The sequence below is a fragment of the Neodiprion lecontei genome, chromosome 4 (assembly GCF_021901455.1).
Source record: "Neodiprion lecontei isolate iyNeoLeco1 chromosome 4, iyNeoLeco1.1, whole genome shotgun sequence".
In the NCBI taxonomy this organism is placed as follows: Eukaryota; Metazoa; Arthropoda; class Insecta; order Hymenoptera; family Diprionidae; genus Neodiprion; species Neodiprion lecontei.
Genome location: NC_060263.1, coordinates 41,910,589 through 41,936,276, shown reverse-complemented (window position 1 = coordinate 41,936,276; position 25,688 = coordinate 41,910,589). Strand labels below are relative to the sequence as shown.

Sequence of the window (25,688 nt, the reverse complement as noted above, 5' to 3'; positions counted from 1 at the left end):
TGTATTTCAATACTTAATCGGTAATTGGTGACCCAAACTACTGATGTGAGTCTGGCTGTAGCTGCGTGTGAATGTTTCCGGTGTCTAACATCTGGAGATTTCCACTAGGTACCGTTCCGACGTCACACTAGCTAGCGACAGCGATAATTGTCGGTAGAGAATTACAGAATCCCGCTGCTGCGCACTTTGCGATTTTCGTGCAATAAAATGATCCTACTTTTACGTGCGGTGTCCGGTCTCCTTAGTATTACTTCGTGGCTTGGACCGAGCTTAACGGCCTAAAAAGGAAAAAGAAGTAAATGGGTTAGGTTAGGTTAGGTTAGGTTGATCCTTGGTATGACGGGTATCCTTAAAGGATATTTGAGTATCATCGAAAACAATGCGTACCAAATACAGTTGAGTAACCGCTGAAGCATCTGTCACCCTTTGCCGATGATGTTCAGTTGTTATAGAAGTCTCTATGAACCTCCCCCACAACCTAGAATAAGCCATGTCATAACCATTAATTTTGGGAGTGATTTTCATTGGAAGTAATTAGTAACCTGTCTTACAAAATTGTGCTGCAATTGAAGTGAAATGGATCGTGCACTCACAGTAGAAGAGGCTGTAATGCGATTCTACGCGACTGGAACCAGTGAAACTCATTCATGGCTCTTACAGATACAGGCATCCTTCGAGGCTTGGAGTTTTGTTTGGGACTTGATCGAACCGACCAAGGTGAATATTTACATAACAGAATTTTCTTGCGTGTCATCAAATAACATATGGGACATTGCATTACTTCCAACAATCCAGAGCTGGGAAGTACAATGTTTTGGTGCCACAACCCTATACTCGAAACTAACTAAACAATGGGATCAAGTTCCAAAAAATGAATATTTGGTACTGAAGGATCGCCTGCTCGATGGCATCAAGAAAACAGAAGCCCCGATGTTGGTGCTTTCCAAACTGTGTCAAGCGGTAAGGTCCTCTCGATATACCCAACGGATTGTTCGGTTAACTTGTATCACTGGTGACACAGATGGGACACGTTGTTTAGTTCTATCAAAAATTTGCTTCAAATGGAAAATCCCTTTCATCCCTGGCGATAATGTTCTAGAATAAGAGCCCTAAGTGAAATTTATCGCACTAATCTGCAGGGCAACTTTGTTGAGTAAGGAACATTGAACAATATATTTAATAACTTCAGCTGGCCGTGGTTCTCATTAATATTCAAGCATCGGAGGAAGGAAGAAAAGAGAGTAAAAGCTTGGTTGAAGATGTAATCAGCAATTTGTCTTGTGATACTCCTTTAATGTTGGATCTCCTACTAAGAGTTCTTTCCGCTCTTCCTGTGGAGGTAAGTGTCCACAGTGGCGGATTAAGCCTAACCGTCGCCCTAGGCTTGTGCACAAAAGCCACCCTTTTAACGCAGCGTAGGTTCAGTGAAATGAAATAAAATACTTGATAGATCAAAAATGATTATTATCAGTTTTTATCAAATTTTATTTTTAATTTTGCGAAGCAACCGTATATATTATTCCAAATAATGTGAAAAAATCTGTTTAAAATGGGGATGCGACTAACAAATATTCAGAGAGGGCTACCGTACATCGAAAATTAAAAAAAAAAGAAGAACTTACGTAGCTAAGTTTTGCATTTTTGTTACTCAAAATACATGTTAAAAAGATTAAATGAATAACAAACTTATTCGAAATATACCAGAAATAGTACGATCTAATCATTTCTGAAAAGTGTTGATAGCAATAATCAATTGAAATTCATCGACTGTACAATGTATAAGCTGCGAAGAGTTAATAGAATTAGTGATTGGTATTAACGGTTGTGAAGAAAAATATTGACTAATACTATCTCTGTTCCAATTGAAATATTTTTGTACGCTAGTCAGTCTTTTTGAAATGTATTTTTAGTCACAGAGATGCAAAGCTGAAGTAACGAAGATTAATTTTTCATTTTTCCATGTACGGTAATTGTCTCTATATATTTTCCGAACTCATCCACATTTCACGTAGATTTTTTTTACATAATTTGGAAGAATATTTTCCATTGCCCCGTAAAATTGAAAGAAAGCGGAAAGTACAATTCAAAAATTAACATTGCCCTACTTCATTAATTTATCGTTTTATTACGCTGTCGATTTCGCATTTGAAACCGGAATCAACTCTCGTTGGTAATAATTTCATCCTTTAATTTATCTAAAATATAAGAAATGTTTGTAATGAGTACACGAATGTGTTCAGTCGATTAATTATTTTTTAGGATTTTTTTTTTTTTGCATTGGCTTAAAAATTTCTCTGATTTTTCGAAAAACTCTATTAAATGCATTTCCATTTGTGTGGCGCTCAGCTATTTCCCTGAACCATATTTACTTGCTACTTAAAAAACATGTCGCTCCTAAGTTTTGCCGCCCCCTGATTTGTGCCAACCTAGGCTATGGCCTACTCAGCGTGTTGACTAATTTGGCCCTGAGTATCGAATACGTGCATCTGAAGCCAGTAGCCATAGTTATCAGTCAAGCATGCTAAATCTCTTTGACGTAAAATACTGTAACACAGTTTTTCACCAACGGCACTTTAAGAACACCAACTTTCCTCGGAACGCTTTTCCTTTTACTCTCTCTTTTATTAAGGACTGAGAATGCAAAATGATTTCCCACGTAAGCCACGTGTTTTCTCCACAAATGCTGCCTTGACATAGATATATGATACGATGTACAATTACGTAGTTTTCTCAAAATACAACTACTTGTATTTCCGATAGAGCCTGACGATTGATCCTTGCTGAAGCAGAAAATATATATTTACTTTATTAAATTGTAGAGAATACGATGTTGCTCTGTTTCAATGATCGACGATTGTGAGAAGAGTGCATATTTACACAAGTACCAGAATCAAGCTCACATCATTGGATACATTGGTGGCATGATTTGCAATCGGGTTAACTTGTTCTTACTAGACACGGCATTGACAGGCACGTGTGCACTGCCAGATTATAAGTATTCATGATTCGCTTGTGTAAGTAGGTACTATTCTTTCGGCACAATACCGTATCGCATGCTGATATTTTTATTCTATGTTTTTCTATTTCTGTCAGTTTGAAAATTGTCACGGTACGACGAAGACAAAGATTAGGCAAAGCCTCATAGCCAGCTGGCAAAGAGTTGCCCTGCTACTTCTAGATGTATTTTCAAACTTGGATCACGTTGTAGCTGGGAGAAACAACCAAAAAATATTTCTCCTTGGACTGGAATGTGCATTGTCCTGGCTGAAACTGGGTGAGATTCCTCTTGAAGCAACGAGTCATTTATTCAAGCATTTTCTACAAGCTGCCTTGCATTATGCACCCCGGAGGTATGGCGTCGTTTGATACATGTACACTGTGATAACAGTTCTGTCAAAATTGACATCCTCGTTATCCATATTTTCCCAGAGAAATTGATTTGGAAGCCAGTAGTGGATGGGAGGTTGTTCAAGAATGTTTAAATCTGACGCTGAGAAACCCGGCTTTGGTCAGTACGCCTGTTTTGTTATGGGAATGGACGGAGGGGTTGATATGGTCGGTCCGTCAAGAATGCGGTCAAGCTTTTTATGATATACTTGGAACATTTGGTCATGCGCATAGTAGGACGTTTCTTTTGGCCTTGAGCGGAGAGGGTGATGAAAAAAAGAAATGGGCTGCAAAACAGCTGGTTGAGCTGTTACTGGAGTGTTCAGAGCTGCCCGGTCGCTATCCCACGGAAGAAAGAAGCAGCTGTATACCATTTGGATTCTGGTACAGCCTGCAGGACGACTTTTACGTCCTGGATCCACCAGTTGAAGCTCGGGCATTGCTGGCTTTAAAACCGGTATATGCTCGTCTCGCCCAGGCTTTATTGCGAAAAGCTACGCTTCCCTTGTCAGCGGTGGAAGCCGGGGACGAAGACGACAGAGAGCTTCTCAGATGTTACAGACAAGATGCTGCCGATACTCTGGCCTATTGCTACAACGTACTGGGTGTAGAACTGCTAGAGCTACTAGGTCAAAGGCTGAGTCAACCTCCGGACAATTTCGATGAATGGAATCAAGTTGAATCCACGCTGCACGCTTTCAAAGCTTTGTCGGGCAGCATCGAGTCTCACGAGAGGCGTTATATACCACCTCTCCTCAGCATTGTCTTGTCAGAAATACCCTATCACAGATATCCCGGCGAAGTACTTTCCAGTGCTTGTACGGCGATTGGTGCTTATGCAGAATGGATTGGAGAGCATCCCGACCCGTGGCTGGAGGGATGCCTGAGACTAGTCGCATTGGGATTAGCCCAGGGTCCTGTCACCGCTACGGCAGCTAGCATGGCGTTGAAAGACTTGGCTCGAGAATGTGGCCCACACCTGGCACCGTTGGCTCCGTCGGTACTCGAAACTATTGGGTGCACATTGCCAAACGTGCCACCCGGGGGTTGTGTAGGTCTTCGACTAATGTACGCTGCTGGAAAGTTGTTAAACTCGTTACCTTCTACGGATCTTCAACTGCAACATCTTGATTCTACCCTTGGTCCCTGCGTGAGGCGATTGCACGAGTTGTTGCAGCTGCCGCCGTCCAAGGCTCGAGGTTCCGTTGTTAATCAATTGAAAATGGCGACAACCTTGTTCTCAACATTGGAGGGCCATGTTGGTAAAGCGGTGCTAGACGGGTTGGTGCCGTTATTCAATCGGATTGTCACAGACAGCGAATGGGGAAAAGATTACATGACTCTGGAAGCTATGCACATCTGTGTGCAAAAATCTCTTTCGTCCCTCCCTCACCCAAAAGCCGAGGCACGCCCTCTACTTCTGCTACTCACTACCTCTTACAAGACGACTCCTCACCCGGCGGCTCTAAATTTATTACGTCAGCTAGTTTTAGCGCTAGGCAGAGATTCTTGCAGCATTATCGCACCAGTTTTTGCTGAGTTGAACGGTTACACTTTAAACGGAGTTGCCGCAATACAAACAGCTGGAGGTAACCTGTCCGATCTGTCGGACTTGCTGCAGGCGTATCTTGTTCTGCTTGCGCAAATATGCAAGAAAACTTCTCAATTGTTACTCGACATCCCGCAACAAATTCCTGAAACCTTACGATGTGGTGAGCAAATATTTGATACCCGTGAATTTATGCGGTGGACCGAATTTGTACCAAAGATACATCACCGTTAACACTATTTCAGGAATTGCGTGCTTGTCTCTTCCTGAGGTGGGAATCGCCAAAGCTGCTGGGAGTTTTCTTAGTCACGCCATTGGACAATGCCCACATTTAAAAACGTTCATCGAGACCTTTGGTCAGGAACTAGTTTGTACGATTCTTCGTTGCGTTGGTACGAGAATCAGCTATTTTTTATGATTTAAACTATTATACAGCCACTCAAAGAGTGCGATCCTAATCGTTCCCAACAGTTCAATCATTATCCATGTGCAGAGCGGTCTGAACAATAATTACTCCAGGCGATTGAAAATACTGAAGCCAACAAATGAACTATTCCGGAACAAGTCATCAAATTTCATTATTCAATTGTATGTTACGCAATGTATCATGGTTTTCTGCCCTACTAGGCACTGGACCCTTCTTGAAATGTGCCTGTTATGAGGACGTGCATACCCCTCCCCTCCCCTTCCCGCCCCGTCCCCCTGCCATCGTGATTATTATCATTATGATGTAATAACGTACATGATTTTTAATCCGCCGGTTGATAATTATTCAATGTATACGACAGGTGGAGATGTCGCACGCTGCAGCCTGGAGCCTCACGCAGAAGTTCTTCTAGAATTATGTATTTCTTACCACCAGTGGACTACCCAGTGGCTTCGAGTGGCTTTGTCGAATGCAAACGCTCCTCCGGTTAGCCAAGAACGAAAGGATACGTTCATACGGGACGTGCTGCGCGTACGACGCAATAAAGGACGCTTATGCGACATACTTAAAGATTTTGGTTTGGTTTGTCGCCAATCGACTCCCGGATTGATTCAATGAAGCTTGAAATTATTTCATTTCAAACGTCATACAGCAACTAAGTAGTAAGAATGATCAGTAAAATTGAGATTATTGTCATTGTTATACCATGCTGTATCTGCTGATTCAAATCGTGACATTGTTTGGGTCTGTTTGCTGTGAGATTGGACAAGTTGTTTCAACACGCATCATTTCTGTTCTATATAACTCTGAAGCGTGGATAAAGTCTAGTACCTGATTCATAAATATGTTCAGAATATGACTTCTTATTCAACGATTACAGCATCGGCTATTCAATTAGCCCGGCCAATTTGACAGTTATACATGATATATTACCCTAATTAATTTGTATGGACGAAGAAAAGTCATCTGGCTATATGGATCTGCACACAATTATGAGATCCGGCCAACTAGTTTGGCGAATAAATTGACATGTGTTTTGGTTGTGCGATCCTGTTGAAAAAACAACTGTTGTCCCCAGTTATAATTATATCTGTACGCCTGAGCGATATATTTTGCAAATATACTATATAGTAAATATTAGCTCCTGATTTAATAATTTTTACCAAAGAAAATCGAACCAATTACAGAAATACCGTCGTTTTCCGAGCTTGACCAACTCTTTTCCAAGGCCAAGAGCAATAGAATCATGAGCCAAAACCTCGACCACAACCATGTAATTACCGTCGGTTGTACAGTGAAATATGGGTACTTGGGGGGTGTAAATTTTTATCAATTTTCCGGGGAATTGGTACAGTAGGTGCCAATTTTGCGTAATCCAGTTTTACAAAAGAAATTTCTGGCTTCTGCCACGGTCATCTATTGCATTCGCAGTGAATATAAAATAGTGACTGCAATCGGCGAGCCAGGGTCGAACAAAAATTTAGAGATAACTTTTTATTCGGAAAACTGAATCGCTAATAACGAATTTGTATGATCGACTCTAATTGTCATTTGCCGAACGGCCGCACGTGGGATCATATTTCTTTAAATTTGATTCAGTAGAACTCGAACTGCATGGCCGGGTAGAACTGATTTCCGCTACATCGGTTCTCTGCCCTGGTATATGTTCGTTCGATATTTAATAGCCTCAATTATCAGGCTCTAAATCAATAAACTTTTTTCGTTATGCACAAGTTGCAGAGCAGTTTCCTCCATAAATATCTTTATGTACCAGTCGACTTGCTATTTGATTCGCGAAAATCGTAAATCGTCTAATAATGTCTAATGACTAAGAACGATCGCAATTCGTTCAACTAATATATTAACTACAAACAATTTGGATTCAATAATTCCCATTTCAATGGTTGCGTGTAATTGCCGTATCATGCGCGCGCCGTTATTATTGTTGCCAATTGTTGTCCCAAGAGTTCACGGGTGTATGCATGAAAAAGAATCATTCAAATAACCGTAACCTGAACGTAAGGATTGTGCATGCGTCATATACTGATGATCTTGTATACACTTCAGATCGCCGAATACCGAACTATTATACACACTTTGGACAACCCGCATACTGAATTGTGAGTGAACTGAATAATTTTAAGGAACAACGTACCTTACTTTTAAGACATTCTTAAAAAACACAAATATTGTAAAGTATTATTAATCGTTTGACAGAAGAAATCTGACATACCAGCCATGTAAATAATTCAATATATTTTGTCTTACAACTATACACACGATGAATGAGACCCAAAGAATTGAACTGCTTCTCAATGTCTGTCACTCGTATATTATTTCCGTTATTTTGATCCGGCTCCATTAGGAACTGAAACAGAGCCAAAATTGGCAGCAATTCGCGATCTCCTCTGCTTTGCCGATTTTTGTTGATGTTTCAGTGAATTCTGGAGCCCATTTTGTATATTTTGTGGCCTTGGAGTGTCTGTTGTTTTTGATCCGGTTACCTGGATTCAGAGAATTCAATGTGTGAAAACCAACAATTACAATAGAAAAGAGAAACTGACAGCAAGGCTGCACATGTTTAAACCGTCCGCAAAATATGATTATAAGCTCGGGGGGGGGGGGCAATCATTTTAGGTGGACATAAAACCATAACTTAACGGTCATAATCCATAGTCGACACGGTAATTTACGGAGCACCAAGGGCAACTACATTCATCCAGATAACGGTTGGACATGATCCGCTAGCATATATTGATCTTGACTCGCGATGACGGTTAAAAAGTAAATGAAGGTTTTTTTTTTCTCGTCACAATTTTTCTGAACATATAGTAAACCTGTGTCAAAAATGAGACCAACAACGGAATTGTATGGTCAAACAACGTTAGCAAGCATATCGGTAGCCAATGGGTTAGTTTTCAGTTAGCAATTAAATTTATGTAAAACTTCAACATTTTTCACAACTACACACGTAAACGTGTTCCTATCTATGGGAGAAGACGAAAATGTTCACTCTAAATGCAAGCAATCAACTTCCTTGCAACCCACAGGACGAACTATCGTTTGCCTTTGGCGATATTGGCATTGGATCGATTAAATTGGGGCCCTCCATTTCGATCAATCCTTTGAACTGCAGGACAATTACTGTTTTACGTTTTTATGCGCGTCATATATTTAAGGATTGACTAACCGAAATACTTTCCTGACCTGGCCATGGCCGTTTTTAATTTCATTTCCCTCTTAGTATGTTATGGGGTGCTAAAAAACTTGAGGTTTGCAAGGTTTCAATTTAAGCAGAAACAAGTATTGACTAACCAGTTGGAATACTCGTGGCATAATCTGGACACCTGGTCGCAAGACAGACAGTTATAAAAAAATTATCGAGTATAGTACATAAGAACGTAAACGCCCAAAGAAAAAGAACAATCAAGCGTCAATGCAATATGAGAAGATTAGTGACTAACAGCGAGCTACACATAGAGAAACTGAGATCAATACAACAAGCAGATTACATTTCATAATACACGAAATCCTGATAGATTTACGAAATAGTAGCTTTCAAACATTAAAACTTGAACTCAAAAAGTGGATACTCGAACACGGTAGAAATTATTATGACAACATAATCGAATGAATACACACATGTTTAGATACCCGTTACTGTAATATGCACAAACGAATAGTAACAAAACATCACATTTGTATTTGATTAGATAGAGAACAAGGAAGTATGATGGTCTCTCATTCCTTTCCCTGCCACTCCCCAGCTTCCAAACAATACAAAACAAAAATATCACGTTATGTTGTAACCCACATATATATATATATATATATACACAGCATTAACCACCACATGATAGTCGAACCAAAACCCGCTGATACTCTTGAAAGGTCTATTAGGGGTATCAAGAATATTGTAAGAAACAGAGAATGTAATGACCCTAAACTCAACCAAAGTGAACTAGTAATCGCTCGATTAGTGAAATCACAGTTAGCCATTATTAATTTTCGTGATATTTACCAGGTGAATTCATTCTGAAAAAATAAAGGAGAAAAAAATTGAGCTTACGGCGCAGATATTTTTTCGAGAGATGCTAGCAAATTAATATGAATTCAGAAATCCCACCAAAACCGGAGGAGAACCTGAAAAGATTAACAAGAAAATGTCTTTCATCGTGATTTGAAAATGAACTGCAAAATTCCCATGCCAGAGATTTTCCTTTGTTGGCTGATTGTTTTCTTGATTTATCTGTTATTGGAATAGAATTTTTTTTTCCTACTTAGTTATCAATTTATTGTATCTTCGCTCTGGGATCAACATTTTTGTTCACTCGCTAAAAGCATACTATATGATTTTCATAAAAGTTGATTACTGCTATCGGTGATTTTCATAATCGACTGATCGCTACTGTGCTAATTTCTTTTTTGAAATGTAATACTTGGCTGGTGATGTCCTTTATGAAACCTTGAAATATACCATAAGGAGAATGGAATTGAAAATGCTGAAGGTAATGGCGAGATTGAGATATCTTAGAACGCTCTGTGTATTCACCTAGAATAATGTTGTTTTTTTTTTCTTTTTTTTAGTTGCTGGCGAAATACTAAATTACACAAATATTTAATGATAAATGCTGTATCGAACCTTTGATGTGGTTTCTTCATTAGTTTCAGTTTCTTTCCTCTCTTGTTGCTTGCGGTGCAAGTTGTCAATCAAGTTTGCAGTACCGGTTATATTTCTTGGGTTTGCACTGCGATGCTGTTTCTGTGCTTGTAGCGGTACAAAAGCGGCAGTTTTTCTCTGCTCAGACTTGTTATTTTCGGTTCTCCAATTCTTGGAACTATTTCCAGTACCAGGATGAGGTCTTTGCTGAGGTCTGGTCTGAGAAAATGTTGGCAACAAACTCGAATTATTTGGACTTTGCGGTACATTTGAACTACCATTGAATACGCTCATAAACGGATTCGGCACCATCATTGGTGGCATTGGAGGTGGACCGTTTATGATTGGTCGAATATTTTGTGGATGTATTGCCCTGTGACGAGTGTTGTACCACTGCTGAGGAGGCGTAGGTAATATATTGACACCTGGGTCTGGTATATTGTTCAAATCCAATTCCTGAAATTGAAGCACGGTATTTCGTTAGAAATTTCAATTGACTCTTGAGTTTTTCTTCCAATGATGATGTTTTCCTTACCGTATACGCTCTCTTAGCAGCACTTTCAGCGGCGAGTTCCCTGCTCTGACAGAACTCACCACCGAACGTTCTTCCATTGGGTAAGAAGATACGTGCGCATACGAAGTTAGTCTCTTTGTTCGGTGAATAACTGTAACGAGGCATGCCCATACCTTTTAGTTGAAAGTATGTCAACAGTTGCGAACAATAGGATACTGTATTCGATTTTTTAGTATTTTCCACTTGTCTGGCATGCTATAAAAAGCAGTTATATTATCAATCAATTGCTAATACCTGATAGAAAAATCACATTCTGGCATTGAAAAGAAATCTTAACATCTGTACAGGTTTTAATTTCTACATATTTTTCCCTCTTATTCTTTTTTACCCGATTATGAGGAGTCGTTGCTTCACACAATATCTGTAAGAGTCTAATTTAGTCGAAACAATTTTACTAATTTCGAGTTGAAACATAGATGCAAAGATTTCATTAAATGCCGAACGTGTTGGGTGTATACCAAAACGTACATCGAATAACTGTTGTACCAGAGGTGGTGCATCTGAAGATTTAGATAATTGTGGGAATGCAGGAGGTTTGTTGGATGATGCAGTATTGTTTTTCGAATTATCATCTGAGATTTTTAACATCGCTTTCAAAAAAGCACTGGGATCTTGAGGCTGTCATACATAATCATTATTGTTAGAGAATTGGTATTGTTACCTAAAATAGAAACTAAGAACTATGCTATGTAACAGGGTTATCCACTATGTAACGTCATGCGTCAGAATTTAAATGGACGAATTTTGTTTCCGTGCACACTCTCCTGTATCTGTCAAAAGATGCGACACCTCCAACTCCGAGTGTTTCTGTAGAGTCTTAATCAATTTGTTAGTATTGGTGAAATTCTAGAACCGGCATACAGCACATCGCATGCCGCATCCACCAATGTTCGACCGACGCCCCTTTCAATTTCCTTACGGATTTTTCACTACACTCTCCGAGGCAGAAGTAATACTGGACGTTGTTGCCAGTTTTTCACCCAATACAGTTTTTACAATATAAATTTTTCGACTATGCCAATTTTAGCTGATAGATATATTTACGTGTGTCTGTCTTCACCACATTGTCAATGCCAAATGTGGTTGACAGATTTAAAAACTCTAATCGTTGTTGTAGGGTTCAAGACCTTTTGTGTTCAAGTCTAGTTTTCAACTGTCGCATGCATGTCTGGTATTCTATACTCAACCCTGAAATATGCTTGAAATCAACAGGTCTTGAAACCTAGTTCCGAATCTCTGTAGAGATCACTGCGAATACGATCAACTTTGCTCCAACCTTACCGGTGCAATTTTCAAAAAACATATATTCAAAATCCTGGCTCTGATCGCGATCGCAACAATTCAAAAAGCAGTCATCGCATTTATTATAGTTGCAAATAGAATATTCTGCATTTCATGAAAGTGTTTCGTTATTCTGTTTACTATAGAACTTTCATTCGAGTAAAACTGCGTTTAGTGTGAAAGTCTCTGATTGAATAGATAAAAATGAAAAATCAAAGTTTAAAAACGGTAACAATAGACACGACGATGGAGAAATGAAACCAACATCGGCGACATCTAGTTAGAATAATATTACGATATAAGGAAATTTGGAGAAATGGTAGCTTAGGAAAGATTTGGAGTGAGGTCGAGCGCATCTTGAAAAGCCGCCTACGTCGGCACTATTTAAGTCTTGGTATTTACCCAAAGGTGAGCTTCCCTTGGCTGCTTGAGTAGCAAACAGAAATGGTTAAATTTTTCACTTACTTTGACCAATTTCATATGTACCGTTAGTCGCGTATCATCGACGAGTAGACGAAATTTGTATGTAAAGTTTATACTATAAAATCAAACCCACCGAATTGGTCACAGTACTCGGCGTTTCCTTCGATTCGGTATTTGGTGTCATTGGTAATTTCTGCTGACTGTTTGAACCACTGGACTTCTAAACAGGCGTATATCACTGGTAAGATATTTGAGTGGTATCATTAACGGTTGCACCTTGCGACAAAACTTACCTGTAACCGATGTAACTCGTTCCACAGAGCTTGAAACTCTGATGATCTTTGTAAAGATTGACCCTTACCATCCTGTACAATCTGTGCTGTTTCATTTTCAACCTGTGTGCAATACGAATGAATATAGGTGTGAATATACATTTATAGTATCTATTAGCTTTTAATAACCACTGTGATTAAATTTTTAGTGTTTCAAAAATTGTAATCCAGTTTAAATATTGAACTTAGATTGAATATTTTGAGCGACAGAATTCAACTTGTAATGGTAATTAAGAGCTTCTCGCGGTTATGGACATGATTTCAGCGAGAAATAAAAAAAAAAACCAGTCGTCCTTGTTAAATGTACAAATCTACGTTCAATGATGAAATGTCCAAAATCGCCCAAGTGTATATTTTGAACGGAGGTGCTACAATTTCCCACAACAATGCGGGCATTAATCAATATGATTATTAATTACATGTAATATCTGAACTATGGACAAGGAGATGAAATGGCTAACTTTGTGTTGACAAGTAATGTGAAATGCCCTGCGGGTAAACGGTAATGTCAGAACATTGGGTATGTAATTGGGCAAGCTCGAGAGGTGCATCGCTGACACAGAGACGACTGCTAGCACGGTACGGATGAAATGATAGGAATTCTCTGGGAGGCCCAGCCACGCGAGTACAGGCGACCCCGTGATATACCGGGATTGTCAAGCGATAAAAATATCTGGTTCACATTTGATCCAACTTCAATGCGGAAGCTTGAAGTCTTGTTACTAATCTCTTTATACAGTTACTACACAATATGCATCCACATTCATACCTTAGAATTTGATTGCTCCTGCGATACCGCTCCCCGTGCTTTGCTCTGTGCGTTGACATTGTCCTGGACATTTGTCTCGGCGGTAATTTTGTGGTTGAGTTGTGTTTGATCACTGTTTTTTTTCATTATTTTCATCGGTGATACAGGAAACTGCATTTCACCCTTGACAAAGGCTGGGGCAAGGCCACCCTGGCTGTTGAACAAGGCAAAGGCACTCGTATTCGAACGAGAGGTATGATTTCGGGAATTCGAAGGCGACCTCCACGATAACGGTTCGGATGTGTCCACATTCGATTTGCCTGACTTGACATTCTCAGCTCGAAAACCATGGGACAAGTTTATGAAATCTGAAGGAGCTAGCCTATAACCGCGATTGGCTGAGCACATATTCAATGATAAACCTCCTGTAATAATAATCATTAAACCGTACACAAATCATATTAGAAGTTGAAAAGGCTTCTTATTCATACTGTGTCATTGTGTGCAAAGTGCCTGTGGGAGCCTGTGGTAAACAAATCGGCAGAATCTGATATGCGTCATCAAAATTCTTCGGCGAACCTGCCGTGCGACCATTACAATGAACATGATGGCTTGTTTACAACAGCCCCCGTGGGAACTTTACACAAAACGACACGGTGCGTGTGAAACGTGACGGATGCACGCGTCTGAAATAACAAGGATAATGCAGTTTATGAAGCAATGTATGCAAATCTTACCTACGAATTCCTTGTCGAATACAATGTCGTACATTAAATCAGAAATCTTTTCTGTTCTCGGTATTGCAAAAATTGTACCTCTATATCCAAGAGGCACGGTGAAATTTTCTCTGACACTGACAACCCTGTCATAAATTTTGTGTTGCGCAGTTGCATCGGGAGGGAAGTTACCCATGTGAAGACTAGGCTTGAACAATAAATGTGGCTTGACTTGCATCATTACGGTCTTCCCGGTTGGGGAATTTTTTTGGGATTCAATAAATGCATCCACCACTCTTTCTATTTCCTCAATATCTTCAAAATCCAGACTCTCAGTCCCGCAGCTGCAGCTTTCGATGTTGTAAAACGGTTGTTCCTTCAACCAAGATGATACAGCACTCACCGTCATACACCTACATTGCATTGATACATATATATTTTAGGTACAGGGGATGGTATCCTTAATTCTTCTGAAATTTGATATTGATAAATTTTTCAAAAACCAGTCTTACTCCGGTTCTGTAAACAACTCATCCTCGTAGTAGATGTCATTTGTCACGTTACTTGCCAGTTTTTCAAATAACAAAGGAAATTTTCGCATGTAAGCACGTATCAAGTCGATAGCCTTTGCACTATATAACCACTGGCCGTTAACTTTTTTCGTATAACCTGGCACCTACAAAAAATTGGAAAGATTTATAGAAATCGCGTTGAAATAAAAAATTCTCATGAATCCAGTGTTTAGTACCGATTGCGAGTGCGGAATAAAATTTTTGCACAACAGCGATCGAGAGAAGATAATGATTTTTCTCTGCCGAAGATGGCGTTGTAGAAATAATTTTTCCACTTGTAATTCGTAGATACAACTATTTCACCTGATCGCACAATACACGGATATCAAATACTATAAGCCTATCTCCAGACTATGTGCTCTCGTCGATTTGTTTGATACTGCTGTGATAAAAAGATTCATCGTTACTTACAAACTTGTTATCCCCGAACATTACGGGATTTATACCAACAAAAGATCCACTGCAACTAATCTCACAGTATATGTAGAGGATATTATGCATAGGTTTACGAGCATGACCTAAATTAATTCGATATACGCAGATACGGCGAAAGCCTTTCACCGTGTTAGTCATGATTTGCTAGTGTACAAGGTATTCAAAGATGTGTTAAGGGGATCATAGATTAACTCGTACCTATCTAGCAGAACTCGGTAGGTAAAAATTAAAAAATCGGACTGCTCCTTTTTGTTATTTACATTAATGATATGAGCCAGGTAATACTTTATTCCAAGTTTGTATTACTAGTAGTTGACTTAACAATCTATGAACCTGTGAAATCCACGAAAGACGCGATGCTCCTGCAAAACGACGTGGATAGTGTTTCTGACTGGTATGAAATAAATGGCCTTTAATTTAAAATATGTAAATTTATGTAGCGTTATCAGTTCTTCGAAAACCTCCAGAGCATATTCTGAGGGTACAAGCTCTACTCATCACCATTAGCTCATGTTACTTGGAATGAAGATCTCAGACTTGTATTTGACGAGAGGTTGAGCTGTATACACCATGTTAACTAAGTGATGAATAAGGAGTTGAAGAAGTTGTACTTTATATCAAGAGTAACGATTAATTTCAAGTATGCCAAAATGATGGTAACTCTGTTCATTATGTTAGTCCATTCAGCATTGACCTATGCATCCGCTATTTAGTCTAGCTGTGTTATGAAACTTATAGTTCTTTCATCGAAAAGAGTGAGTTCCTGAATGGCGTTGCTCTTAAAATGAGCAAATCTATGTCGAGATTGGAGTACGATTACAGAGAGACTTTGCGATATGTTAGACTGTACTCATTAAAATCATATCATACTTCGTCGCTTTAAGTTAAGTAGCATCAAGTCTCAGCATTTAACTTTCGATAATCTTCTTACTTTTAAAATATTAAATGGTGATCTTAGTTGTTACTTCATCGCTGATTTTTTTGTAGTAAGAACTGTTGACTATCCGATTAGGAATCCTCGTATACTTCGCGAAGACCTAACAGCATATAGCAACTACTTATATTTTAACACAAGTCATCGCCTTATTCGAATTTTGAATAAGCTATCCCTAAGCATTCGTTCTTTAGATAATCTAGAATCTTTTAAACGAGAAAACCGGAAAATTAATCTTAATATATCATAAAACTCAACACTTAGCCTCACCCCCTATTATATTTCTGTTATTTCTGTATGCACTTTCGTTGTACATTTATTAGCTAGCTACCTACACTGGTTTTAATTTTGACGTGTACAAAGGGATTTGAGTTCGTATAATTTATAAATAAATAAATAAATAAATAAATAAATAAATACTTATACAGATACCGTATGTACCTTCAAGATTTTAAATAACATAGTCGATTGTGACTCTGCCCTGAGCATATTCGAATTTCTATTGGGGGAACGACACTTATACCTAGCTCAAGTTCTGGGCACCTATCAGATCAATTGAGGCGCAACGCTGATCGGCCTCTGAGAGACTCAGTATGATCTGTAACGAAAACTCTGACTGGGTTGCTCTCTTTCGCAGATCTATTGGAAGATTCATAGCACTGTGCAGAATAAAACTGTGGGTTTACAAACGAAGTATCCCCAATATTCGTAGTACCTAATTACTAGCTGGACCGGTTGGTGTTGAGGATTGTTTTAGTTCTACCGTGTGATTCCTTCGCCATATTCCACAATTCACTCAAATTTATACTAAATCGGTCTATTAGAAACTGGTCACTGCACGATTACTAGTTATCATCACTTACGAAAAAAGCTGATTTATTTTTGGTAAGACCGGTCACTTTTATAGTCTCTATTTCTATTCGTACGGATATTTTTTGATTACACGTCCAACCGGAATTAATTGCTTTATATGTATAATGGGTTCAAACCCATGTACTCAATAAATTAATAAACAAAAAAATAAATGAATGTAGGAAAAATGCAATGATCCGTATAATGGTATAGTATGACTGATTGTGTGTGAGCGGTGTCTGGAAATGGGCTATTTATCTACTGCAGAGAATTCAAATGTCAAGAAGTTGTGGTGATTTGAAGAATCAATCTTTCGATATTCTGCAAGTAATAGCAATACCACACTCAGTTTTCGATGGTTTGATGGTAAATTTATCGGGTTATTGTCAAACAACTTAAATGTGATAGGATACCTCTTGGTTTTTTTTGTTAAATTTCAAGTTGAGTCCCAAGTTACGCTTCGGATTTTCTAATTGCTCTCTTGGCCCTTGCATGACGTAGATAGAACCGGTGATGCGGCTCAGCAAGTGGCTATTAATTCCCAGTCTTTGAGCCGCTATACTGCCGTGCATGTAGCGCGATTTTGCGTCTGATTGTGATTGTTTTAACAAATCCAAGTTTGGCTCCTCGGTGATCCACATGGCTAACTTGACTCTGCCAGTTTTCGTACTAGTACCACCTTCCGAGACCTATTTGAAAGTAATGATTTAATGCCAACTAGTCATCTAGTAGGTAAATAGATTTAACAACGACTCGTTATCAACTTAATTCATCGTAGCATTTTCAGCCTACCTCGCCCATAGCTCCGTAATGCGGGTGTCCCAGCATAAAACATATGCTCTTTGGTGTAAATACTTCCCCAATGTTTTTGTACTGTACAAAGCTAGAATCGTGTACGGCTATATCACCGACGGTTGCCTGAAGTGCGAAAGCTGACGGTACGTCGCTCCATTGTTTTTCCAAGGACAATTTTCCTTGAGTGCCAAAAATATAACGTCTACCCGTCATCAAGCACGCATGCACTAAAACATCCGTCTCTCCTACATCAATTCCTAACCGGTTCATGTAACTACAAAAGATACAATTAATGATACGTTGCGAATTGAAATGATAGCACACGCTATGAGTGTATAATATGTATCCCAAGTGCTGAACATACTTTTCGCTAATCGCCCTCTTTGTCTGGTTCCATTGGACGGATAGAGGCCCTCTCATCTCTTCTTTTACTATAGTTTCATTTCGATCAGCTGACAAAGTGTATTTCACCTCACGATTGGATACAGCCACAACACGTGCCTCGACCAAATGCGGCCAAGAAACAAAAATACTCGTCCCTAGTATTTGGCCGGCCAGGTCAGCCAAGTTTCGTGCATCGGATGGCACGATTTGTAGTATCATATTTTCACCTCGTGACACTTGTTCGAAAACTTTCACCTAGAACAAGTAAAACGTATATTCACAGACGCATTGTGTACGACGTAGCAGATATCATTTGTCGCGGTGTGATAAAACGATCTCTATGATATTTGCTTTTCACAGAAAATGCTCAAGCTTAAGATTTTGAGTACCTTGGCTTTGCGTAATTCAGCTGTGTGATTAATGTGCTTCAACGTTGGAAATCCTGGGAAGTAAACATCCAGTCTTATGCCTGGACATAATCCTTTTACTAGTTTTTCTCTTGGTACAATAATGTCTTCCCACTTGATTAGTTTAAGCTTTGCGTGATTTGTAGATAATTTAGGAAAATACTGAGGAGCTTCGTATAAACCCAAATCTTCTGTGGTATGGTAATAAACGTACATCGGCCCATGGGAATTTCGTTGTTTCTCATCAGGTGTTAGCTTAGCGTAACACGGCTCCATTGCTGTTTTAACATTTTGAGGTTTTTCATTCGTTTACGTATTGGAAATTATTTAATTATTGATTTCAAATTTTATTGAATATATCCATAAAAATTATATATTTGCATCTACAACTGTAAGATTATTGTTTGCGCGTTTGGTTCACTCTAGAAATGCTATCGGTAGCAATATTTTTACAAAATGGTTCACAAGAAACTGCATCACTCAGCATCGATTGCAAACTTTTGTCAAAGTGGAGAACGAGGTTGTCGACGGCATACAATAAAAATGCCTGGGGGTAAATTCCTAACGGGAATTGGTATGGATTTGAACTGTATGGTGTATTGGGAATGGGATAATGCCTTAAGTAAAAACGAATATTCTTGTTAGGCTGAATTTATCGACGTTTGTAAACTTGGCTTTACAAATGACAGGAGCTGTTGAAATGCATGGCCTGTTCATTTCATTTCTATCAAATTTTGGATTCAATGGTTTTCATGGCTGAAACATTGACGTACAAAGACTAGAGACCATCACATCAATTCCAGTATTTTAAACTTGCGTAGTAATTAAATCGGATTATAATTCATATCACACAAACGGCAAAACTGTTGGCGAGCTTTATACGTTTCCGTTCAAAGGTCAGAGTATTGTCAATTTTCAAGCTACAGACATTTACGGGATCCACTTTTCGACCATCGCATTATGAATAGTATGCTAATGTAAGACTGGGTGACCATCAAGGCTGTCAGCTTTTGCTGCAATTTCCTCAAACGTCATATTGCCTACTGTGAATATTTGCTCCACAGACTCCTCTAGGTCACTTGAGATGGTAACATAAACCCTTGGGGTCCGATTCGACAAATATTTACAGTATGCGTGTGATTGATCTTTCTAAAAAATTTTGTGTACTGCCCTGTGTGCATACAAATACAACAATGAATAGAAATGACATCCATCATTTTATGTTCAATGTATCAGCTGAATAATTGGACTACAGATAATATTGTGGTGTTCCAAGTATAGAAGGGTTTTTGGTTACCTTCCAATAAACTTGTTTCTTCGATGAATGGAATAAGGACGACAGCCTCCCACTCTTGCCGTTTCCCATTCAAGTCAGTTTTGAATTCAGCTGGATAGTAATCTATGATCGGTGACTGTTCGCCAATCATTAACGATTCAAAGGGTTTTGGCAGTAATGATCTACTGGCCGCTGGCAATACTGCCAATAGCTGTTGAAAAGGTAAAAATGGTCGGCCCATGTCAAATTCCAATTTCAAGTCTTTAAAACCCTTTATATCGGAAATATATGGCGCGTAGTGATGCGGATAATACCACGACCAACTGCAACACCCGTTGTAATAATAATTCAGATTCCACTGAATCGCTCTGACGTAACATTCCGCTTGCGATTTCAATACATCTCTGAAATATTACAAGTCACTTATTCATCATGGCCACACGTTTCAATTGACGCGAAACGATAATTGATATTGGTATAAGAACAGCTCCCAATAACAAATAATGGATTGCCATGCGAGTTTACAGATCGTCAACTTGCTAAGCAGGAATAATGAAACGCGACTTTTTTGTGAGCCACCCTTAATTTATTATAACCCGTCAATATGAACACTCAATCGTTGTAGAAGAATAGATGATCCACACAACTGTTTATAACGGAATGCAATATGTCAAGATCTTTTGTCAGGTTGGCATTCTTCTATTCATGTAGTAGCCATGGCACGTCAAGTTGTTCGAAAAAGCATAGTGACTTCACGTCCGCTGCTTGACTGAGCTGTGCGATAAAGATGAAAACATCCGATGAAGTTTGCAATTTCAATAAGATGGATCGGCCAGATTTAGAGTCAGTCGAGGTCAAGTGGGAGAAAGGCTGTGTAATGCGCTGATATTTTTTTGCTTAACAAATCACCAGCCACGACATCGATTTAGTTTGGTGCAAACCCAAGTTAAAAGTGGAAGATGTATCCTTGGCATTTCTTTAAATCAAATATACTGCTTTTTATAAAAAAAATGATTTACTTGCTAGCTGCGGAATGCAAATAAGGCTTACATCCAGTATCCCCATAGTATAAGAACCCTCAAAATTAGTATTATTATCTTTGCAGTTGAGGAAATGGGAGCCTATATGCCAAGCATATACAGGTACTGTCGGTAAACGGAAATACACAGTGACACCCTTACCATGGATATTCCCGACACGTCGACACTATCGGACCACCTATTCTTCTCACACCTTGAGTGTCATGATTTTCAAGATGAATTCCTTAAAAATTTTTCATAAGAATAGGAATTTAGGCGTAGAGAATCGTAATTAAAAGAAATTTAACCTGTGATTCGTTAATCGTATCATATGTGGGAATACACTGTTATTCTGTAAAATTTGTAAGATAACCGATTTTAAACACAGGGCTCAGAGTTAGTACGACGCCGAGAAAATTATTATTAATCATCAGCAAATTTATGTTTCCAAATAAACAGATATACATACGCATCGACATTTTCATATTCCAACTTGTTCATATAATAGTCACGCTTGTGTTGGATAAATTCCATGTTATAAACGTCGTTATCCGAATCGTCATCCATGTCTAATGGTTCTTCTTCATCAGAATGGCCCGAAAACTGTTTGACAATAGATTTACATTGAAAAGTTGAAAGGAATAATATTGATACATATCTTGCATTTTACGTCAAGTGGCCGACTTTTTTGAACAGTCACCGATTTTCATCTCTATTAGGTATTTTGTACTACTAATAGATATAAGTCTCGAAGCCAAGCCAAAGGCCACTGTGTGATTCTGTTGGCTACTTAGCAAACGTGATAGAAATGCTGTTTACGAACAGGCTGTTACCATGGCTCATGTCCACGTTGTTTGAGGAGGAAAGCTTATTTGTCTACAGTCTACTTAATTGTTTATGGTGATTTTGATAGATATTTTCACGTTCTTTCGAGCTATTGTACTTACATTTCTACCTAATTTCAATATGGTATTAAAAAACATAGTCATAAGTTGTACATTTATCTTTCAAGTATTCCACCAATTTTCAAATTCTTGGTTTTCACTTCTAAAATGGGCTAAAAATATGCCCAACATATGACTCAAGCGACAATGTTGTATTATTCTTTGTTCAGTGACTATGAAAAAAAGGAATCCAAATTAACTAAAGAAATTTGAACATTTTTTTCCATTTTCTAAAAGTTTAAAAGCACCTCCCATAGTCACCCTGATTGGCAAAGTGGGATTGTTTTCCCTTTGGTTGATATTAAAAAAAAAAAAGAATTGTGTACTGAAAAAAAATTGTTCTATAGAAAAATACTCGACATGCAACTCTGGATGAATGCAGCTCTTTGGATGTGGGTGGGTAATTTTTAACAAAATTTTGTCAATTCGAATTTTTTATTTTTTTATTTTTTTTAGTAACCACTAGACGAAGAATAATCCCAATTGTCACTTGGTATATATGTTAAGCATATTTTTAGTCTATCTTAGGTGAAAAGAAAGAATCTCAAAATGGCCAGAGTACTTGCATATCAAAAATACAACTTTTCATAGCATTTTTTAATACCCGTATGTAAAATAAAAGCACATTATATTCCAGCAAATTTTACGGTGTTTAGATATTAGAACCCGGTGTAAACAAGCCATCGAGAAATGAAATCTGAAATTTTATTCGAAAACCGTAAAATTCAGTCCAATTTGACAGGGAAAAAAGAAATACACGCGCGGATCCAACAACGTATAAAAGAGTTCTAAGCAAATACTGATGAAATCCCCACAATGAAACACAATAAGAAGCAAAACTGCATTCCCTACAAGTATTAGCATCGATTTGTGATTGCGCATTCGAAGAACAATGTTTACATACCATATTGTAGGTAGATTTAATTAAATCTTCCAAATCTTTATTTCCCGGATTTTTTGCTGAGGCTTCTGACGCATCTTCAGAATTGTGATAAGTGTGCCTTTCCGTTTCATTTGGCCTTCGACCGGTCTTGGATTCGAAATATTTTAAATCAGCATAATGCTCTGCAAATTGTTCAATATCCACCCGACTTAGACGTTCCATTAATTTTTCAAAGCGATCCAACTTCAAAGTACCGCCCTCGTTTATGTACCCTGCAAGACATTGCATTGTTGTATCAGCAAATATGATTAAAGAAGCTCGATTATGATTGATTATTAGATCCGTTTTAGCCGATGACGTCAATCAAGGGAACTGAAAATTTAGTATCATATTGAGACAAACAATCATCAAAACTACCGGCAAGCAGAATTATTGAACCAACCGTCCAGTGTAGGCAGCACTTCCATGTAAGCCAAGTATAAAATTGGCAGGGCACCGTTAGCGATATGTAAATTTGGCAAATTTGGAATAAAATCGTTTCCAACCAGGAAACCCATTAGTACCCAGTCATCGATAATTTTCTCAATGTCATAGTCAAATGAAAGTTTATCCTTAAGTGAAGAGAACTCGTGTTCGATATATTCTCGCATTACTGACAAATGAAGAAGAAAAAATGTGGTTTCCTCAGGGGTGGACACTCGCTTCTGTTTATTTCCAAACTTTATTTCTTCCCTCAGCAAGGAGAAATGAGGTTCGTGCGTGCACAGACCCAGCATTATGAGATCAGCATCCAAACCGTACAAGCAGTGCCTTGTGTTACTGTCATAATTCGATTGAGATTTAATATATCTAATGTAATCCATGATTTTGTGCTCTCCTTCACCTGGTGTCTGAAATAAATTTTTAGGTGAGGAAATAGCACGTCTCGTCAAAAGAAAACAGTTAATCATGAGAATTCCAACTGAATATATTTCAAAACAGTTGCGCGATATGACATATTTATTTTGCATGACACCTGATACAGGAAAGTCTGTAGAAAAATCTAGTGGTATGCAGTAACCTCATGTCCGCTCAGTATCACTTTGCACTTCTGCCAAAGTTTGTCCGTTGTTATTTTGTAGGTGACAAAATATTTGAGTTGCTCATTAAGACGTGTCATGAATACAGTTCCTGGTGTTATACAGTTGGAGTCAAATCGTGCCTCCTTCGGAAGTACTTCGCCCCTTTCCTTCGCTTTGGCTTCTAAAACCTCAGCTTCTTTAGCCGAGCGAAATCTGCGGCCCCTTTGTTGATTCATCTTAGCACGTGGTGCTACACCGTCGACCGCCATAAAAAATAGCTTTTGTGGTTGAATCATGTGAAACAATATTTCAATATAATGAAATATGTCCCGAAATATTTTTTCTTCCGATATACGAAAGTGGGGATCCAAGTCATTCGGATGAGAACATATGTGAATAATGCCATTCATATCCAAGTATAAGTTGTCATATTCAGGTATCTGAAAATTGAAAGATATTGTTGAAAAATGATATGCTTTTTTGCAGAAACTGTGGCATATACTCTTAGAATAAACTTTGGATAGCCGACATCTCTACCAAGGTCAAAATTGAAACCTAGTATATTCCTGCCCAGATACAATAAGTTGCAGCCATTTGTAATAAATTACATTACGCCTGTTCTACTTGTTTTTTGCCCATCTGCGAGTAATTATGAAAAGACCTGATTATGTTACATGATTTACTGATTAAAGTAATTACGAATTTCATTGTTTTAATGTTTTGGAACATGCACAAATTTTTGGATTATGACAGTCTATGTCATTCAAAATAATTTGGCTTTCGGCGATAAAATTGCACATGCAAGGAATGTTTCAAAAAACTCATTTTTCAATGAACTGCGTCAAACACTACTAGCATGTACATTTTAATCTTAGAAGGCTAATGCCATTTTATCTTGATGTCATACATGGTATATTGCCCAAGTATCATCTGCACTAAATTGAACAAAATAATATTCATTTTAAAATCTGAAAATGTCTTCAAAAAAGTTGCGGTTGTAAGATGTCTTTTACATTATTACAGGTTATTGAATTTTTGTCAACCCTTAGTTTACAGAACAGAAATTATTTTGCAATATTCATCCGTTACGTTAACATTATAAGACTTTAACCTGACAAGTCTGCAACATGCCTGACACAGACTTGTTAGCTCCGATGTCGAGTAACAGATTTTGTTACGATAATGTTCTGAGGTCGGCACAGTATTCAATCGCTGCGATAGATTTCAAACGATATAAGCTGTTACACGACTGGAATCAACAAGGATATCTGATTTATGAATCATAATCGTGTGCAAGTATCGGGCCAGTTTATTGAACCAAGTATTTGTAATCACTGTATTTGGACATGGTATGAAATGGACTGATCACCAGTATGCAAGAATTAAGACCAAACCAATTTTTTTTTAGAAAACAGGCTGATTGAAAAATAAGATCTGCGATATTTGTGAGAGCATGAGATCAGCTATGTCTCATTCATTTCGTTCAAGGGATAATTAATGTACATTTGTAGATGTGGTTCGATATTGTGATTTCGTAAGAGCATCATAATTGTTCAATTATAAACTTGTATGTACACACCTGATATTCCCTGACAACCTCGCTGAGGCATGGATATCTTTCGCTCATATACCTGAAGAATTTTGGCACGCCCATTTTTATGCCTCACGTAATGCTAAATTAGTATCAATCGTAAACTTACAGTTAGCACGCTTAAATATTACTTTGATGGTTCACATAAATGTATTTTATATTGATAATCACGTAGAAGACGTGAAACATAACCGTGTGTAACACCTGACCAGATGCTTAGGGTGCCACCACATGGAGCGTAACTTGCATATTGTAGTGATTCTGGTAATTTAAACGAAGTTACGCCATTCACATGAAGCGTATGTGACGTCGGAACAGTACCTAGTGGAAATCTCCAGATGTTAGACACCGGAAACATTCACACGCAGCTACAGCTAGACTCACATCAGTAGTTTGGGTCACCAATTACCGATTAAGTATTGAAATACACCGGACAAC

The 25,688-nt window shown here is 38.3% G+C and overlaps 2 protein-coding genes across 8 annotated transcripts; one reads left to right on the top strand and one right to left on the bottom strand.

The window, feature by feature from the left end:
- The first annotated feature begins 235 nt into the window (after positions 1-235).
- On the top strand, positions 236-22,424 carry LOC107227196 (importin-13). 4 transcript variants are annotated; one of them, XM_046739217.1, is made up of 8 exons: positions 236-717; positions 796-960; positions 1,190-1,339; positions 3,094-3,350; positions 3,430-5,099; positions 5,182-5,328; positions 5,725-5,849; positions 22,338-22,424. In XM_046739217.1, the coding sequence occupies exons 1-8, from the start codon at positions 577-579 to the stop codon at positions 22,407-22,409; spliced, it is 2,727 nt and encodes a 908-aa protein (XP_046595173.1). In that variant the 5' UTR covers positions 236-576; the 3' UTR covers positions 22,410-22,424. The 4 variants fall into 4 exon arrangements, with proteins under 4 accessions (XP_046595173.1, XP_046595174.1, XP_015523752.1 ...); XM_046739218.1 differs by lacking the exon at positions 22,338-22,424 and adding an exon at positions 9,014-9,061; XM_015668265.2 differs by lacking the exon at positions 22,338-22,424 and having other exon boundaries at positions 239-717; positions 5,725-6,503.
- On the bottom strand, positions 7,551-25,489 carry LOC107227195 (5'-3' exoribonuclease 1). 4 transcript variants are annotated; one of them, XM_046739215.1, is made up of 20 exons: positions 25,239-25,489; positions 23,659-24,099; positions 23,041-23,488; positions 22,620-22,870; positions 21,241-21,374; positions 19,774-20,156; positions 18,459-18,754; positions 18,050-18,324; positions 17,683-17,959; positions 17,304-17,579; positions 14,610-14,773; positions 14,119-14,510; positions 13,403-13,806; positions 12,595-12,696; positions 12,435-12,521; positions 12,281-12,301; positions 11,066-11,215; positions 10,559-10,792; positions 10,006-10,479; positions 7,551-7,867 (listed from the first exon to the last, which is right to left on the bottom strand). In XM_046739215.1, exons 1-20 carry the CDS (start codon positions 25,311-25,313, stop codon positions 7,706-7,708), a joined length of 5,046 nt encoding a protein of 1,681 aa, XP_046595171.1. In that variant the 5' UTR covers positions 25,314-25,489; the 3' UTR covers positions 7,551-7,705. The 4 variants fall into 4 exon arrangements, with proteins under 4 accessions (XP_046595171.1, XP_046595172.1, XP_015523748.1 ...); XM_046739216.1 differs by lacking the exon at positions 25,239-25,489 and adding an exon at positions 24,771-24,916; XM_015668262.2 differs by lacking the exon at positions 12,281-12,301.
- Between the last annotated feature and the right edge of the window lie 199 nt (positions 25,490-25,688).

Excerpts from the sequence above, each read along its gene's own strand:
- LOC107227195 (XM_046739215.1), bottom strand. The coding sequence starts at position 25,313 with ATGGGCGTGCCAAAATTCTTCAGGTATATGAGCGAAAGATATCCATGC. Across the intron at positions 24,100-25,238 it reads AGGTTGTCAGGGAATATCAG|ATACCTGAATATGACAACTT; the intron begins GTGTGTACATAC and ends TTCAATTTTCAG. Across the intron at positions 11,216-12,280 it reads CAAGGGAAGCTCACCTTTGG|CCTCAAGATCCCAGTGCTTT; the intron begins GTAAATACCAAG and ends TATGTATGACAG.
- LOC107227196 (XM_015668265.2), top strand. The coding sequence starts at position 577 with ATGGATCGTGCACTCACAGTAGAAGAGGCTGTAATGCGATTCTACGCG. Across the intron at positions 1,340-3,093 it reads TTTCCGCTCTTCCTGTGGAG|TTTGAAAATTGTCACGGTAC; the intron begins GTAAGTGTCCAC and ends TATTTCTGTCAG. Across the intron at positions 5,329-5,724 it reads TACGATTCTTCGTTGCGTTG|GTGGAGATGTCGCACGCTGC; the intron begins GTACGAGAATCA and ends TGTATACGACAG.